At 52.7% G+C, this 17576-nt stretch overlaps 1 protein-coding gene across 8 annotated transcripts in view; it reads left to right on the top strand.

Annotated features, from left to right (window-relative positions):
- MTMR14 (myotubularin related protein 14) overlaps positions 1 to 17576 on the top strand; it is a 59799-nt gene that overhangs the window by 22083 nt on the left and 20140 nt on the right. For 5 of the 8 annotated variants that reach the window (XM_039547426.1, XM_039547427.1, XM_039547424.1 and 2 more), the window contains exons 4-16: positions 1329 to 1404; positions 2207 to 2267; positions 3769 to 3891; positions 5371 to 5444; positions 8753 to 8823; positions 10014 to 10088; positions 13172 to 13238; positions 14411 to 14496; positions 14876 to 14952; positions 15227 to 15263; positions 16285 to 16355; positions 17147 to 17232; positions 17424 to 17562. In XM_039547426.1, the coding sequence (XP_039403360.1) occupies positions 1329 to 1404; positions 2207 to 2267; positions 3769 to 3891; positions 5371 to 5444; positions 8753 to 8823; positions 10014 to 10088; positions 13172 to 13238; positions 14411 to 14496; positions 14876 to 14952; positions 15227 to 15263; positions 16285 to 16355; positions 17147 to 17232; positions 17424 to 17562 (1043 nt within the window). The remainder of the gene's footprint in view (positions 1 to 1328; positions 1405 to 2206; positions 2268 to 3768; positions 3892 to 5370; positions 5445 to 8752; positions 8824 to 10013; positions 10089 to 13171; positions 13239 to 14410; positions 14497 to 14875; positions 14953 to 15226; positions 15264 to 16284; positions 16356 to 17146; positions 17233 to 17423; positions 17563 to 17576) is intronic. The other 3 variants (XM_039547428.1, XM_039547425.1, XM_039547422.1) reach the window with 1 other exon arrangement.

The raw sequence follows: 17576 nt of genomic DNA, 5'->3' as shown, positions 1-17576 counted from the left end.
GTGAGGCACAAGAGGGCTCTCAAGCTGCCCCAACGGAGGGGGAAATCTCCAACTGTGCGTGAGGTGCACATGCATCCGGCGAAGTGGGGATTCACCCCCGAAAGCTCATGCTCCAATACGTCTGTTAGTCTATACGATGCCACAGGACTCTTTGCTGCTGTTACTCCTGGGCGCATCCTGTGCCAAAACATTAAAAATTCTGCGCGCGATATTTACAAATTCTGCAAATTTTATTTGTCAAAATAACACTACATAATCACACCAGTTTGAGTTATTTTGGTAATTTATTTTGAAATACCTGTCAGCAAGTATGTCTGTAACAATACAGACACACACACAAATTCCCCCAGGAGTAGAGAGTTAAAGAAACCCCTATAACAACCCCGTTCCTGTTTCTCTGCCCCCACCCCTCCACCGAGCCCAGCTGGGCCTCCCCCAGCCAATACACCTGAACCCCCTCCCCCCAGAGCCCAGCTATGGTCCCCCCCAGCCCAGACACCTCTGCTCCCCCACCCAGGGATCCAGAGGGAGAAACAGCCTGATGCTCAGTCCCAGGCTTGCACAGAGTTTCTTGCATGCCACCTCCCTCAGGGCATGCTGGGAACAGCAGCTGCCAGGAACCCTCTAGCTTCTCCCCCGGCCCCTCCACCCCAGCAGTGTCTTCTATGTAAGAGCTGGCCTCTACCGAGTCCAGCAGCCCCTAGTGGTGGCTAGCAGCACTGCAGCCCATTTCTGTGGGGGAAAGGAAATTCTGTATTCTGCAAAATACTGCATTGTGCAGTCGCACAGAATTCCCCCAGGAGTAGCACATGCACCTACAGTGGAAGAACATGTGCGGCACAACTCGAAGAACTATGGTAACAGTCTTTTGTCTCATGCTGTCTTACCTCAAACCCGTTCATTTTGGCTTGGCTAGTACAGTGTCATGTGGACTGACCTTGCTGGCCCTTCAGAACGAGTGAATCGATGTCATCAGTTGTTTGGGGGGAGGAGATGTAGCAAGGTAACGATTGGGAAGATCAGGTTCAGCCAGTATGTTATCAAAACTCCAACATGACTAACTTAGTGAGAGTGAGGAAGATACAGGCACTAGAGGTCAGCAAGGTGGTAAGAAATAACCCTGAAATTCATCTGGAAAATACACAAGCTAATGAAAAATAATCCAGACCATAGCGGCTCAGTTCCAGGGAGAAACCTGTGAAGCAAGAATGGTGAGATAGAGGGTGCTCAGTGGACAGAAACGAGGCATGGGCTTTCGGTGTAAATGGGCAGGAGGCCTGCGGAGGAATACAGCTTCTATAAGTTGTTAATAACGACATTTTCTCCAGCATGTCTGTAGGTCAGCGACCCTGGCTGGATGGGGGGAACTGTATGGACGTACTGGGTACAACTACATTTTCTCAGGTAAGTGAGGCAGCATAGATACTTGAGTGGGCTTGCCAGTGCCTGCAAATCAGTGTGAATATAGCACCTGTGCACATTTGGAGGGGTGGGGGGGCAGTATATAATAATCCGTCTGGTATGGTGCCACCTAGAATATGGTGTCTATTTCTGGGCTCCTGATTACTAGAAAGGTATTGATACAGCTGAGTTCAATGAATAGCAGCAAAAAATGTTTGTGGGATGGAGGGGGTGACTTGGGGAGATCAGTATATCTAGCTTGGTTAAAGAGTGGCTGGCTGGGAGCAATGATCTCAAATATTTGAAGGGCCACTAACAGGTCGAAAAACTTGTTGTACTACATGGAATAGAACTAGGAACAAGGCATAAAATGTAGGTTTAGGATTGTAACTCTGGTAATGGTAGCATGTATTAGTCTATGAGAGTCTCAAGGGAAGTGGTAGGAGCTCATAACCTGGATCTTCTAAAACTAGACTGGACAAAACACTAATGAGCATGGGTAATTTTTCTGCCATAGCTGCCAGGGAATGGTTCTGTGATCTGATGGCATCTTTCCGCTCTGGATTCCATCCTGGAACAGACCTGTCTAGGTTGTCCAAACCCTCTCTTGCTCTCATGAGACTGATGGGCTTGGTGTGTGGGACAGGGGTTGTTTCTGGCTGAAGATGGTCACAGCTGAGAACTCTTTTAAGTGAGGTGACAAAGGCAACTTGTAACCCACTTGGATGTGAAGTGGGAGGGAGGTTGGAGATGTTAAACAAGCCTTGGCCACTAATGCATGGTCCCTGCTGTGGCTTCCCTGCAGGGGGCTCTGACGATGCATGGGCTGATACCGAAGACCTTTCAGAAGAAGATTCTGCATTCAGGTCTGTATGTGGTATTTGGGTTGGGGGAGAGGAGTTAAGAGCTGATGGCTAGTTCAGCCTCTGAATTTCCAACTCCTTCCTGTCTAAACTGAACCGTGGGATCAGTGTGGGGTCACTGCAGGCTGTGGGCTCTTGTTTTCCTTGTTCATACAGATGAGCCCTTCAGAATGTCTCAGGATGTAGGTACAAAAACTAAAACCTAATGTGCTAGCACACTGGGGCCAACTAGCTAACTAAAACCTCCCAATCTCCCACCAGAGACTGAGAGGGGGAGGGACTGGGGCAGGCAGATCCCAAGTCATTAAAGAGGCTCCTAAATTATGCAGAAGTGGTACTTCTGGATCTAGCAGGTGTATAATCCAGACCGAGGAGAAATGGTTCTGGACCTCTGCTTAGAGAGGAACAGGCTGCATATGTGACTGCAGCATGGTGGTGGTTCGGGGCTGGAAGGAGGACACTGAAAGTAGCATCATTCTGCCTGCCAAGCTGCCGCTGACGTACCTGGAAGGGAAATCCTGCCGAATTGAGACTCGGTGGGTGGGAGAGGCATGTGGGGTCAGCAATGCTGAAAGACCTATGGGTGATGGCAAACAGAACTAGACAGGTTCACAGCACAATATGGCAACGCTGTATAAACGAGGCATCGTGTTCACACTGTTGGACTTGAAGCAGGAATGAATTCATGGAAGTCCTAGGTCTGTGTTGAGCAGGTCAGACCAGTCTATCAGGGGTCCCGTCTGCCTGTTACATCTGTGAATCACACCAGGAAGCGGCTAGCCCCGTTCTCCAGTTCTTGTTAGGCTATGGCTAGGGGGCTCCATTCACTTCTCAGCACTGGGTTCTGACGCTTGCGTGTTATAGTTATGTGGAACATAGTTTATGATTCTATCAGGGTTATCCTTGAGAGAAAGTGCACAGTTTACGCCCTGGAGCTACCCCACCTGCAGAGGCAGCACCTGCATTCCTGCCCTTTTCCGAGGCTGCCACAGGCAGGAATGCAGGCGCTGCCTCTGCAGATGGAGTAGCTCCAGGGCGTAAACTGGCTTCCAGTCTTCCAGGAGATTCTGCTTTCTGAGCATATCCAAGTCTATAGGGGAAAGGCCTCCAGCCCTTGAACTGATGCCTGCTTTTCTTGCTTGGCTGCCGTGCACTTTCTCTCAAGGATAAGTACATCGCAGAAAGTCACACAGGTTCTGAGATTCAGTCTAATTCCTTGTTATAAAATTAGCCCTTAACCCCTCTGAGTTCTTAGTGAGCAGCTGGGCAGTCGTTGTAGGAATGAATGGCACCAGCTTGCTTCTTGGTTGCAGGTTTCTGCTGAAGGGGTCCAGAAGCCATTACTGTGGTGTAGAGTAGGAGAGCTCTGGCTAGTGCGGCTTGAGTACTGCTACTGGAGCTCTACTTCAGCAAGTATAATCCAGTCTCACCACAGCCCTGGGAAGGAAATCGAACCTGTCTGGGTGGCCCTGAGAATCTTGCTTTCCCTTGTACCTTGTTGCAGGAATGCAGACTCCCAGCTGTTTGACAAGGTCCGAGGACATGACATCAAGCTGCTTCGATACCTGTCTATCAGATATATCTGTGACCTAATGGTGGAGAACAAGAAAGTGAAGTTTGGCTTAAAGTAAGTATGGCGTCCTTTGTCTATATGTGGGCTTTGGAATGGAGCTGCTGTTTAGATTGTGCAGACCAGTGACTAAAGCAAGCACAAAAGTCTGACTTCCCCTAACTGCATCCCTCGTGGCAGGGCCTTCTAGAGATGTTATCCAGACATTCAGCCAGTGCCTTAAAGTGAAACCTCAGAGGTATCTGAGGCTGTACGTCAAGGTCCTCTCTTCCATACCCAAGTCGAGCGTGCCAGTGCCATTGTGAAGATCGTGGTAGTGGGGTGAATAGCTGCTTAACTCTGCCGTCTTCTGCAGTCACAATAGGTTCCTGTTTGTCCTATGGCTTCTCTGAGTAAGGAGTGGGTGGGTGGATGTTCTGATCCATTGGGCACAATCCCACATGGCATCATAGAATCCTAGAATATCAGGGTTGGAAGGGACCTCAGGAGGTCATCTAGTTCAACCCCCTGCTCAAAGCAGGACCAATTCCCAACTAAATCATCCCAACCAGGGCTTTGTCAAGCTTGACCTTAAAAACCTCTAAGGAAGGAGAGTTCACCACCTCCCTAGGTAACCCATTCCAGTGCTTTGCCACTCTCTGAGTGAAAAAGTTTTTCCTAATATCCAACCTAAACCTCCCCCACTGCAACTTGAGACCATTACTCCTTGTTCTGTCATCAGGTACCACTGAGAAGAGTCTAGGTCCATCCTCCTTGGAACCCCCTTGCAGGTAGTTGAAAGCAGCTATCAAATCCCCCCTCATTCTTCTGCAGACTAAACAATCCCAGTTCCCTCAGCCTCTCCTCATAAATCATGTGCTCCAGCCCCCTAAGCATTTTTGTTGCCCTCCGCTGGACTCTTTCCAATTTTTCCACATCTTTCTTGTAGTGTGGGGCCCAAAACTGGACACAGTACTCCAAATGAGGCCTCACCAATGTCGAATAGAGGGGAATGATCACGTCCCTCGATCTGCTGGCAATGCCCCTACTTATACAGCCCAAAATGCCGTTAGCCTTCTTGGCAACAAGGGCACACTGTTGACTCATATCCAGCTTCTTGTCCACTGTAATCCCTAGGTCCTTTTCTGCAGAACTGCTTCCTAGCCATTCGGTCCCTAGTCTGTAACAGTGAATGGGATTCTTCTGTCCTAAGTGCAGGACACATCATAGCTGTGATGCGACTTCCTCCTGTGAGGCTAGTTGGTGCAATGATCAGGAGACTCATTTTTGAGTGGGGGTGTCCTTCCAGTCTGTGGGTGGAGGAGTGACTGGGAATGCCTCCCCTGGGATTCAGCTGAGCTGAGGGTGTGACTGTCCGTGAGCTGGACTCTTACTCCACAACTGGAGTCGGGGCTGTTCTGTCATGTAGGAGGAATTGCTTGACTATGCAGATTCTTCTAATTGGACAGATGGAGTGGCTCTCCTGCCCTCTGGGAGTTGGTGCCTTTGTGATGAATGCACTAAATACATGCACTGTTCTCCTCTCATCCTTCTCAGTGTGACGTCTTCCGAGAAAGTGGACAAAGCTCAGCGCTATGCTGATTTTACCCTCCTCTCCATCCCATATCCAGGTACAGGACTGATGTCCAGAGGGACTCCAAGGGCCAGGTGACAATCTGCTGGTGGGGATTGGGAATTGTCTCTGTGTGTGGTGAGGCAACTGGTAGTTGCTGGATCTTTCTCTTATTTTCTCTGGAGGGGGAACTCCTCTCCTGATGGCAGCAGGGGAGGGACTAGAGGATGCAGCCAGCACCAATCTGCATTGAGCCCTACTTGTGGCGGCAGAAGGGTCTCCAGTGCAAGGAGGAGGTCCCAGAGATGTAGCTGGGTTCAGAAGCTTCCTCTGTGTATCCAGCCAGGGTGCTGCAGCCCCACCCCAGGCTGCATGCTTGGGAATTTGCCATGGAACCCGCCTTTTGATGGAAAAACATTTTAAAGACGTTTCTAGTCTTTGTCATTCTGAAGAGAACTGCCATGCTAGTCTGCAGTGCAATGCCCCAAGACTGCAAACTGGTGCTCCAATTGGCCGTGCTGGCTGTGTTAGCTCTGGAGCGTAGCGAGGGCCCTTGTCAGTTGCTGGTTAATACTCATCATGTAAACACAAATGGAGGGGCTCAGCCTGCCCATTGGTGCTGGGTTCAGTTACATGACTGAGTGTACAGAGGGTGAGATGGCTCCTTTCGGGGGGGAGGGGGACGGGACTCTCGGGGTTCAAGGCTCCATCCCTCTGCTCCTGTCCACAAAGGAGGGGATGAAAGGGAAATTCATTCCCCCTATTGCAAAGCATCAGCTGCCCCAGCTGCTGCTCCAAACCCAAGCTCTCTCCCCCTCCTCTCCCTTGCCAGACCTCCCAGCATGTCCCCCCGATGTCCTACAGTGAAGGTGCAAATTGAGACAAAGGCCAGGGACAAAAGAAAACTGGGGGGCTGCATTAAAATAAGCTATGTAAACCAAGCTATGTACCAAGTTTGCTATGCCATATAGTCAAGGTGCCAAGAAATGAAGCCAATGTCGCTGTCTTCTGGGATTAGCTCCATAAACATCCGCCTGCCACTTCTACGCAACTTGAGTACCTGTGTGTGCAGCAGAGTTTCGGCCCAGCGAGCCATAATGTCCCCATGGCCAGGTCCGGTGGCTAATTCTGTGAAGGGTTTAGACAGAGGAGGGAGAATTGCACAGGAGGCTGTGAAAACGAAATGCTGCTGTGTTGTGGGGCCTGGCGCACCCCACTTATAATATCAAGTATCAGAGGGGTAGCCGTGTTAGTCTGGATCTGTAAAAGCAACAAAGAATCCTGTGGCACCTTATAGACTAACAGACGTTTTGCAGCATAAGCTTTCGTGGGTGAATACCCACTTCTTGCATCCGAAGAAGTGGGTATTCACCCACGAAAGCTCATGCTGCAAAACGTCTGTTAGTCTATAAGGTGCCACAGGATTCTTTGTTGCTTCCACTTATAATAGTCACAGTGACATCGAAACACTCCTTCCTCTCCTTGTGCCCATGCAGCTGCTGCCCTTAGCAGCTCCTCGCTTCCATGCTGGAGTCGTTCAGAGTGTTGCCTAATCACAGTAGTGGTGTGGAAGGAGAGTAATACTGTGCATTGCATTAAGCCAGGTTCATATACACACAAGCTGAGCAACGTGGCGAATGGGTGGTAAAACTTGGTGCAAATACTCAAATTCAGGTTGCATTGTAAGAATTTCAGGTTCTTAGACTGGCTTGCTCTGAGCTGGAGTTTCCAGAATGTAGTGAGCACATGTGTTGAAGGAGAGGAGCCTGTAGATGTGCTTATGCTCCCATGATTCAAATGGCTTCCTCTCATTCATAGAATCATAGAATCTCAGGGTTGGAAGGGACCTCAGGAGGTATCTAGTCCAACCCCCTGCTCAAAGCAGGACCAACCCCAACTAAATCATCCCAGCCAGGGCTTCGTCAAGCCGGGTCTTAAAAACCTCTAAGGAAGGAGATCCCACCACCTCCCTAGGGAACCCATTCCAGTGCTTCACCACCCTCCTAGTGAAAAAGTTTTTCCTAATATCCAACCTAAACCCCTCCACTGCAACTTGAGACCATTATTCGCAGACATCTGATGTGCCCATCGTCGCAGAACTTAGGTGCCAGTTCTCACTGCCATCACTCTGAATTGGCTCTCTGGACTTCTTCTGTTTGTTGAGTTGCCAAGGGGGCTTTTCAAACAGCAAAGTGTCTAGGAGCCTCTTCCTGGGGTGGGGGTGGTGGGATTGGGTCAGCCATCATTTAAGCCAGATTTAAGTTTTATATTAATAATTACGAGAGAGAAAAAAAAAAGCAATGTCTGATCCTTTTTGGTTCCTTGGATGTGAGCTCTCTGGGGCAGAGACCGTCTTGTGTGCAGTGCCTAACACAGTGGGGCCGTGATCCCTGATTGGTCTCTGCTCACTACCGCTGCACAAACAGTGGTTCAGAAGAGCTCCTGCCTGGGGCAGTGTGGTCTGCCAGAGTCTGCAGACAGCTGTTAGCACTGCTGTGCAGAGCTTTGCCAAGCAATATTGAAGTGACTCTCACTGCTTGGTTCTGAGAACTCTGGGCAGTAGTGACCTGTGCAGATGGCAGCAGAGTAGTAAGGTGGCTCACAGGAGAAGAGGACCCAAAAAACATAGGCTATAGGAAGTGTGGGCTAGTGGGTTTCCCCAGTCCACGAGGCGCGGGAGAAAGGAGGAGAGGTCTCTTTCCCTCCCAGCAGTCAGTGTGTACCAAGAGTTTACACTGACCAAACGTGGGGTTGTCTGAAACTTGCTGGGCTTCTCCCAGGGCATTGCCTCTGGACCTGCTAGTGTGGGTGGGGACTCAGCGCCCCTCTTCCCTGTAACTGGCAGTCTCTGGTGTGCTCCTCAAGTCCTACTGGAAACACTTACCAGAGTGCCATGTTCGCTGACCTCCCCTCCGGGTCACTGCAGGTGTGGGGTCTGGTGCTCAGTGGCAAAGGACCTCTCTCCTAGTGTGCCAGGGCCCTTCAGTCCTGGCTGTCCCCCGGGCTCTGCTGAGGCACTTCAGCCCTGCTCGCAGACCTGTCGGGATCTTTCAATACAGCCTTGTGCTGGTCCTGGGGGCTGGGGCTCGCTGTGTGAAATGTGCTGTTTGGGAAAGGAGGGATATCGGGGTCCCTCGAGCTCCAGACGTGCTCAGTCTTTGGCATTTGCTCTCTCCGAGTCGTGCTTTGGAGCGTTGCTGCACGCTGGGCTGATTGCTGCTCTTTAACTCCTACGGACAGACTGTTGCTGATTCGCTTGGTGCTCTGGGGCCTCTGGCTCCTGAGCTAAGGCTGACAGTCCCAAAGGGGCTTTTGCTGCTCGTGATCAGTTATCTGCACTGTCGTTTATTACCTCTTCTCTTGCAGGCTGTGAATTTTTTAAGGAGTACAAAGACCGGGATTACAGAGCTGAGGGTCTCGTATTTAACTGGAAGCAGGTACCAAGATCTCTCTGACTGGGTAGCTCGCAGTTCTGTTATGCCTGGCAACTGAATTTGGGTTTTCAAAATAGCAGGTGAAGTCTGTGCTTCCTCCCTGGCATGGGAAGGGAATCAGCAGCCCTCAAACCAAACAAATGGAGGGCATCTCTGAACACTAACTCCTTAAAGAGTAGCTCAGGCCAATGGTCCAGCCTCCTATGGCAAGTGTGGTGTTCTGGTGTCCTGGTATCCAGCAACATGGTGTCATCATGTAATAGATGTCCTTTGTATTTGGTTTGTCCCTCCTTCATGGGAGGACAGGGGACAGGCCCTGGGGACCCTTGAACTCACTTGGCTGTAGGCTGTACTGTAATGCTCCCCTCTCTCTTGTGGGGCAGACAGAGCGTAACAGAAGTGATGTGGTCTGCCCCGGATGCTGGCAGTGCAAGGAGAATGGGAAAGAATGCCTTGCAGCTATCAGTCCTGGCGTCTCCTATTTTGGAGGAGCCTGCTGCAGTGCAAGGGGAATGTGGGCGTGAGAGCGTGAGGGAAGCTGTGTGTTGGGGTCTGGTGATAACCCAAGTCATGAGAATTTCTGGGGTGGTGGGCGGCGGGCAGCACGTTGTGGAGTATCTGTGGGAGCTCCTTTGTACTGTAGGGTGGGAGGAATATGCTGCTCTCTTCAGAGGAATGGTCTCTCAAAGCTGAGATGACGTTTCCAGTCTCCAAGCACTGTGCAAGGGCATCACTTCTTTGCTCGTAGGATGCTGAGGGACACTGCGGACAACTGGTTTCAGCTCTCAAGCAGCCTGTGTTCTTGGGTGGGAGTGGTTCTGGGACAGCTCTGCAATGGAGAACCCCTGAAATGGCTGGAGACTGCTTTGTCCCCAGCTGTCTCCTCTCCTGATCGGGGGAAACAGTCACGGTGTGCGCCAGTCACTGCAGCAGGTCCTAAGCATTTACCTCACGGCAGGCGTCCCCATCCAGAAGCGCTCTGTAGCCCTCATTAGGCAGAAACAGTCGTGCACTGGTAGCATCCAGAACACGAGCAGTGATCAAGTCACTCCACAGTTTGTGCTACTGGGCCCTGTTCCGCTAGAAGCATCGTTTGTCTCTTGCTGTTTTGCTGTTTGTAACTGGTTACCTCCCAGTGGCTTCTCTTCTCTTCAGGAGTACTCTGTGATTGACTGAGGTGTGTCTCTTTGCAGGATTACGTAGATGCTCCATTAAGTATCCCAGTGTCTCTGACCCGGTCTTTGAACATTGACTGGAGTGAGTACCAGGTGAGGAGTGGGGTGCTCACTGGTGAATTCAGAGTAAGGCCGGAAGGGGCCATTCTGGTTCTCTAGTCTGTCCTCTTGCATGGTGCAGGTTGTGCAGCATCCCCCGGTGAGTCTAGGTGGCAGGTTTAGCTGCATGCTCTGCTGGGATGGCTCCCCTGGCGGCAGAGCTCTGCGAGTAGGAACATGCCTGTCACACAAGTGCTCAGATCATGAGGCTGTCACTCCCTGCATCTAAGAGCAGGGAGCTGCATGTACAGAATGAGCCCTCCCATCACTGCAGGTCAGGCAGTTCCATCTAAAATGCCACTGCCCAAATCCTTTCCTGCCTCTTGCTTCCAAGCGTGGTCCTCTGTGCCTCCCGCCCCATCAGTGTTGCTTCACTGGGGTCCTCGCATCTGCATTTGCTCTTACCTTCAAAGTGCGTGCGCTGTGTGGCTGCCTTTTGTGTCCCCACCACTCTTCCAGTGATGCCAGCCTCCACTTCTTTCTCTCTTTCTCTCCTGAGCACCTCCATGCTGTCCTGTGTGCATGGAATCGCCTTGTGGAATCCTCTCTCCACCTTCGTCTGGTCTAATCACTCCAATACCCCCTTGCAGCATTGCCTAGAAAAGCAGCTGACTTAAACCCCCAAACCAGAAATGTCACTAACGTGGGGCATTCCTGGCCTCAGCCATTTTGCTTGCATGCATCGGTGCCATTGCAAATTAAGCTGGGCAGTGGGGAGACAGCAACATGGCTGCCTGTTTTCTAGATGGGTTCAAAATCTCCAGAGAAATAGGCAGTTCTGTTCTAACATGCCCCATATTACTGTCCCTCACACATGGCTAACGAGGCCCTTCTTGGATTTGAAAACGACATCTCTTGGTTTCAGAGTAGCCAAATAGTAGCTGCAGTAAATTACCCAATCCCAGCTATACAGGCCTAGCTTGTTTAGGCGCACAAGGTGGGTCATGGAGTTATGCCTGTGAAAGGAACATGAGACGTGCCTTCCCCAGATGGGCCCACAGAGAAGGTGTTCCCATTTGACGGATTGCTAAAGCGATGACCCATCCTGCTCCACAGAGCCCTCAAGGTGCGATTGTTCAGTGTGGTGATGGCCTGCGAAGATGGTGTACATACAAGTGATTGTAAAATACATGCCACACTATCACGTCACTGGCATAGCCGGCATTTCATCCGGTTCTATTGATACATCACCAGCAAAAAGCAAAATCTGGGCCAAGTGCCGTAAATGCCGAGTGTTGCGCGCACGCCTTACCGTGTTCACTAGACACTTCCCGAAGGAGCGTGCCTTCTGTGGCACTTCCGGACAGACTTCATTTGCTACTGAAAGATTATCAGCCAGGGCTTCTTTCCCTCTGCCCTTCATGGTGCCAGGTGAGTCTGTGCTCTTGGTTCAGACCTGCAGCATTGTCTGTAGTCAGTTCAGACAGGAACATGGACAACTCTTCACTTAACCAGTGCTCCCCTCATTCACTACTGCAGCAGCAGCACGAGTTACCTCTGAGGCTCCCACGGCTTCCTTAGTGCTGGCGTTTCCACGCTGCATTAGAGCGCAGTGGCACTACAGGCTGTTCCACTTCGCTTCCTGACATTCCGCAGCTCCCTCAGCCTCTCCGGTTTTCCATGGCAAGTTGTAGTACAGAAGCGCCTGGCACACTCCATCCTCCACTGCTCGCCCTGGAGTACTAAGAGGCTCTCTCAGCCTCTCAAAGTTGATGCCATTATTTGTCAAAGGATCAGCAATGAAAATACTAAAATACCAACATAAACAACAGGAATCAAAAGTAACCAGCAGTCTCAGAGCGGAGCCAGTTAGAGCACAGATGCCCTGGAGCACAGCCGACTCTATTCATCAGAATACCAGGCAGGCGGATGAACTCTGGGAATCGCTCACCCTAGGTATCCTGACAAGATTAGGGGGAGAGCAGATGAAAGGCCCAACCTAAAATGTTGGGAGGACATGTGCCCCTGCCTCCTAGACATATGGTGTGTTCCTTTCCCCCACTTACCTGTTTCTGAGATTGCAGAGCAGGGCAGGTGTCTTTGTACATCTGACCATCACCGAGCGCTTTTGGGTGCTACTGCAGTGTTCTGTCTGCTGCTTCTGGAGCAGGGCTGAGAGGAGACTCTCTGCGTTCGCTGGCGTTGGGGAAGATTAGAAGGTTCGGTTGCCTGCACCCTCCATGCCTTCCCCAAACGCAGCCTTGCTGGGGTGGTGAGTGCAGGCTGCCAAAGAGTCAGAGCCCCTGCAGTCAGTCACCCCTTGATGGCCAAATGCTGATGGGCTGTGATCGTGCTAATAGGGCAGTGGAAGGGTTTTGTTTAGGGAGGTAAAATATCTGCTTCCCGTGTCCCTGTAGCATTTGAGCTGTCTGGATTGAGCCACCCTCCTGTGCTACTTCTGGGAATGCCGTGGCTCAAGAAGTCTGTTACCTGTCTGTGGAGCAAGGGGAGGGGGTCACTTAGACAGGCTTGTCTGACCTTGCAGGCAGAGCACTCCAGTCACAGGGGAGGCTCTCCTAACCACAGCATGCCTGTCCCAGCACGCGCTGCAGCTGGAACGCCACCGCTCAGTCACCCTTCCCCCACATTTGGGGTTTTGGCAGAAGTGGGTCGACACCCAGTAGGGAGTTCTTTGGCTCTGGGTCATCGTCCTGAACATACTGTGGCCCAGGGGGAGCTCAACAGAATGTCTGTATTTCCTATGCAGCTTGGTCCGCCTTGCTGCTGCAATGGCAAAATGGGTTCTGTGTCCTCCCTTTAGTCAAAAGAACCTGTTCTTGGAGGTTTGAACACCTTCTTGGGAAGTCCTGTGAGCAGCAACATTGCTTTAATTGCCCAGCCCCTGGTCCCAATCTCTGCCTTGTCGGCAGGGTCTCCTGGACTGCACGGCTGGCACCTTGGCAGGCCAGTGGGAGGCCGGGTAGGGAGGGGGAGGACTGCCCCCTTGGCTATTGCCATGGGATTGTCTTAGCCCTAGCGCCCTTCCTGCATTCAGCTGTGGAGAGAGGAGAGCAGGCTCCCTAGGCTGCAGGGCAGTGGTTAATTGTATGCAGGGCCTCACCTCCTGTTCTCCACAGAGCTGGGACCTGGTGCAACAGACACAGAACTACCTGAAGCTGCTGATCTCACTCATCAATGGGGACGGTGAGGTTTGCGCCTTCTCTGCATTCCCAGCTGGCTCTGTGGCCAGAGCGTATGGGCTTTCTCCAGGGCACTAACACTGCCACTGGCCAGACCTTTTAGAGAACGTGACTTTCTCTTCCTGCCCCTTGTGGGGTGTTGTCCTGGACTTTAGTACTCAAAGGGGAGTCCTGTTACCCAGGAAAATCCCAACCCTTGGACGAGGCCTCTCCTTCCCCACTGGCAGGGCGGCTGATTATGTAAAAATAAAATTGTCAAAGGCCAAGGTCTCGTTTTCCCCCAAAGTGAGTTAGACCCCAGCTCTGAGCCTCCCTGGTGCGATGAGATGGGCGCCAGGTCACTTTGGTGCTTTTGAAAGCTGTGCGCTAAGACTAGGGTTTGCAGAAGCTGAAGGGAAAAGCCTGTCTTGCTGGGGCCGGTTCTCTGGGTTTGGCCTCAGAAGGGGCTCCAAAAGGGGATCCTTTTATCTGTTTCATTTTCATTCTCTTCTTGCCAAGCCCCTTAGCTCGGGCTGGTGGCTTGTAGATCTAGAGCAGTGTCAGACCCTGCACTCAGCACTCGCAGAGTTAGATCCGTCCGATCTCTGCCAACACCCTCGCAGCCTAGCAGGAGCCGTGGGTGACTTAGCAGCCAAGTTGTGTGCTGCTACCACATGGCCTGTGCCCTGCCAATGGTGTGTATAACGGAGGTGGTGGTGGTGGCCTGTTCTTGGCCACTCTGCTCTGTGGCGATGTCGTCACGTCTCTGGGGTGAAAGAGGACCTGCTGCTCCTGGAGCTGAGGTCTAGCTCATTCAGACTGGAGAAAGGATGGAAATGTTCACCTCAGGCAGGCTTGGTGCTTTGATTGGTGAGGGGCTAGGGGAGGTGTAACTGGCCAGCTGTTTCCCCGTCATGGGGATTCCTTACCCCTAGCAGCTGGGGAGACTAGGGTTGCAACAGTTTGACATGACATGCTGAATCCAGGGACTTTCCAAGTCCTTCATTCCGGAGACAGCCCTCGCCCAAGAGGACGTTCTAGCTAGTAAGGCCAGTTGTGCTCTCCCTTCCCTCCCCTGCAAACAGCCCTCGGTGCTGCAGGGGGGAGGCGTGCAGTGAATCACAGGGCTAGTGTAAGTAACACTCCATTCTTCTTACAAAGCTCTCTCTCTCCCTCTCCTTCCCGCCCCTGGAGCAGATGACAGCGGGCTCCTGGTACACTGTATATCCGGCTGGGACCGAACCCCTCTCTTCGTCGCCCTCCTGCGCCTCTCCTTGTGGGCCGTGAGTACAGAACGGATTTGCTGCGCCTCGGGGAGTGACAGTTTGGGGGTGGCTGAGCAGCCATGTGACCCAAAGAGGGTTCCTAGCTACCAGGGCAGCGTCTGGAGAGGGGTGTGGGAATGGGCTCTGGAGACACAGCCTGGTGTGCTGGCCTGTATTGAGGGGGGCAAGGTAAGGCATTTGCTGCTTTGGACATGAGATGCTGTGTAACGGAGATGGGGGCTGCTCCGCACCTGGAGGGGGGGACCGAGCCAGCTGGACGTCCCCCTTTGTGGTGCTGGAGACGCTCTCCTTGGCGGTTCCCGGTGGGGCTTGCACCCTCAGCCCCAGTTCTAGTGGCTGCTGCATCCCTGAGGCTTCCCTCCTCTTTCCTTTCCAGGATGGGCTTATCCATGCCTCGCTGGAGCCTGCGGAGATTCTTTACCTGACAGTGGCCTATGACTGGTTCCTTTTTGGGTAGGTTCGCTGAGAGGTGCAGACGCTGCCCAGGGCTGGGCAGGCTCTCAGAGGGGCCCTCTCATGGTCTGGTTAGGGGGTGACCTGCTTGGGTTGAGGGAATGGCTTTCCTCGGGGGACTTGGCACATTTGCTTTGAGCTGCTTGCCACCTTGCTGGGCGGGAGGGGCTTGTACAGGTTCTGCCCAACGCCTAAGGCCGCTGCCTGTGCCTGACAGCTCATGGCCTGGTCCTTCACTGCTCATTCTCATTCCTTTCCCTTGCTCTCTTTCCAGGCACATGTTGGTTGATCGGCTCAGTAAAGGAGAAGAGGTGAGTGGCCCTGCAGGAGGCAGTAGGTGAGCAGGGCCTGAGTGCAGTACTCTGCCACTACATAGCAGGCTCAAGGTAGCAGCCGTCCTTGCAGCTCAGCATCTCATTGATCTGGCTGGGCATCCATTGTAGCCAGGCATTGGCGGTATTAGGACTGTACCTTGCGTCTGCTCCTTCCTTGCGTGTAAGAACGCTGTCCTGGGGCCCAAGGACTGTGGGTGGATTAGATCTTGTAATCTCGACGTGTCCGCTGTTAGTGCAGCAGGGCTTCCTTACCTCATCTCGGACAACAGTGTATAATGTTTCGGTTCAGCTCTGAGAAGGGATGCTTCAGGCTTCTGAATTCAGAGTGCTGAAACATAGTTAGTTGAGAAGTTGTTCACAAACTGGGTGGCTAACCCGCACGCCTCTCTTCGGGGCGCTCTGGCACCGGGGGGTTCATAGCTGCTATTTAGCAGTCATATGCACCACAGTCCTGACACTTGTGATCCTTGCAGATAAGCTGTCCTGTTGCTGTCATTCTGGCAAGAGACATTTGTGTCAGGCGGTGGGAGCCGTGTGGGGCACAGCCAGATCAGAGAGCAGGCTGTGCCGTGATACTTGGTGTTGGGGAGGTCACTGCTCTCCTGAGCGCCCCTATTCTGCTGCTGGGTGACCCTCACCCTCTGGTGCTGCATTGGCAAGGACACGGGACCTGTCCTGGCCCTTCTCAACTGCGGTGGGCCTTGTGTGAAGGTCCTTGGTTAAGAGCTTTCTGACATGCACTCGCCCAGCTGGCCCGTTCAGCAGGCAAGGGTGGTGGTACCACCCCTGGGGGGAGCTTCCACACTCAGATCCAGGGCAAGCCAGCAGAGGGCTCTGAAACAGAAGGCCCAAAACGTGACCGTGGACGCTGGACTCTCTGTTGGTAACTGCAGGTGCATTGCTGTCTCCTCCCCTCAGCATCCTCCCCCCATTAAAATAAGAGGCTGCAGCCCCTGTGAATTCTTATCAAGCTTCTCTTCTCTCTCCCTTTGCGCAGATTTTCTTTTTCTGCTTCAATTTTCTGAAGCACATCACCTCGGAGGAGTTCTCTGCTGTGAAGCTGCAGAGGTAAGCAGCTTGTGCCGGCTGCTGCCTGGACTAAAGAGCCAAGCAACTCGTTAGTGCTGTTACCATGGGGAGATGGAAGCCCTGGTGTCCTGGCCCAATTTCCCTTAATTTATTCTGCACTCAGAAGACTGAAGAATTGGGCCAAGGCTTGTGAGGTGCACACGTCATGCTTGGAAAAGCTGCCCAGGCTGAAATGTGCTCTCAGCTGAATGAAGTGTCTGTGGGGTCCATTAGCCCAGCTGAGTCAATGGCCGAGAGGGCTCTGACTCGCCTTCTGGCCACGCAGCAAGTCCCGTCTGTGCTGCTCTAAGAGAAGGGCCTTGGGGGAGCAGAGAGGGCCGGACAATAGCCCCTCGGTGTGTAAGGATGGCAGAAATCCAGCCCCTCCCTGGAGGAGGCTTCTAACAGCTTTAACTAAACCTCTCTCTGCATAGGATTCTGCCAGGTCCCTCCAGGCTGAAGGAGCTGAGCGCTCTCCTCCCTTCCCACCCCAGCTGGGAGTGGGGGTAGAAGCACATTGGCTACCATCACCCCAGCCAGGGACTGCTTCATGTCCGCTCCTCTGGAAGGGGGATGTTGGGACCCATAGCACTCCAAACACCAGTTCTGTCACGTGCCAGGCGAGCAGAGGGACAAGCCCCATTCTGTTTGCTGCCGTGACGGGTCGAGGGTCAGTTAGTGCTCTGAGATCCCTAAACTGCACAAGCCGCTCTTCGCTGGCTTGGCCTGGCAGGATGGCAGCAGACGTCCCGTGGCTCTGATCCTGTGTAACCGTTTCCCATTCCCCCCAGGAGGAAGAGCCTGCTGCCTGGCTTCACGGTGGAAGAAATCTGCATGCTCAGTGAGTGCAGTCCCGGAACGCCGGCCACTCCCCTGGGTGCGAGTACAGAGCTCGGGGCTGAATGGGTTTCTGGGGGAAGTGCCACAAGCTGTTTGTTTCTTTCTCTATTCCACATGCGTGAAGCCCTCGGGCACCAGCAAGGATGGGGGTGGGAAGTAGGATGGGGACGTGGCTAATCAAAGGCTCCCAGGCTTGGCTTCAGTCTGCTCCTGTCTTCCTTCTTGCAGAGCAGAGGGATCGGGGCAGCACCACGAGCCTGAGCAGTGACTTCTCCCTAGTGCTGGAGAGTTCACCAGGAGCAGCCGGGAGCTTCACCTCTGAGGCTGTGGAGCTGATGCCAGCTGGCGCACAGACCCAGGCCGCTTGGTAAGAAGCCACCC

This window comes from Mauremys reevesii, linkage group 7, assembly GCF_016161935.1.
Source record: "Mauremys reevesii isolate NIE-2019 linkage group 7, ASM1616193v1, whole genome shotgun sequence".
Classification (NCBI taxonomy): domain Eukaryota; kingdom Metazoa; phylum Chordata; order Testudines; family Geoemydidae; genus Mauremys; species Mauremys reevesii.
Note: the sequence above shows the minus strand (reverse complement) of the source record. Positions and strands in the feature narration are given on the sequence as shown.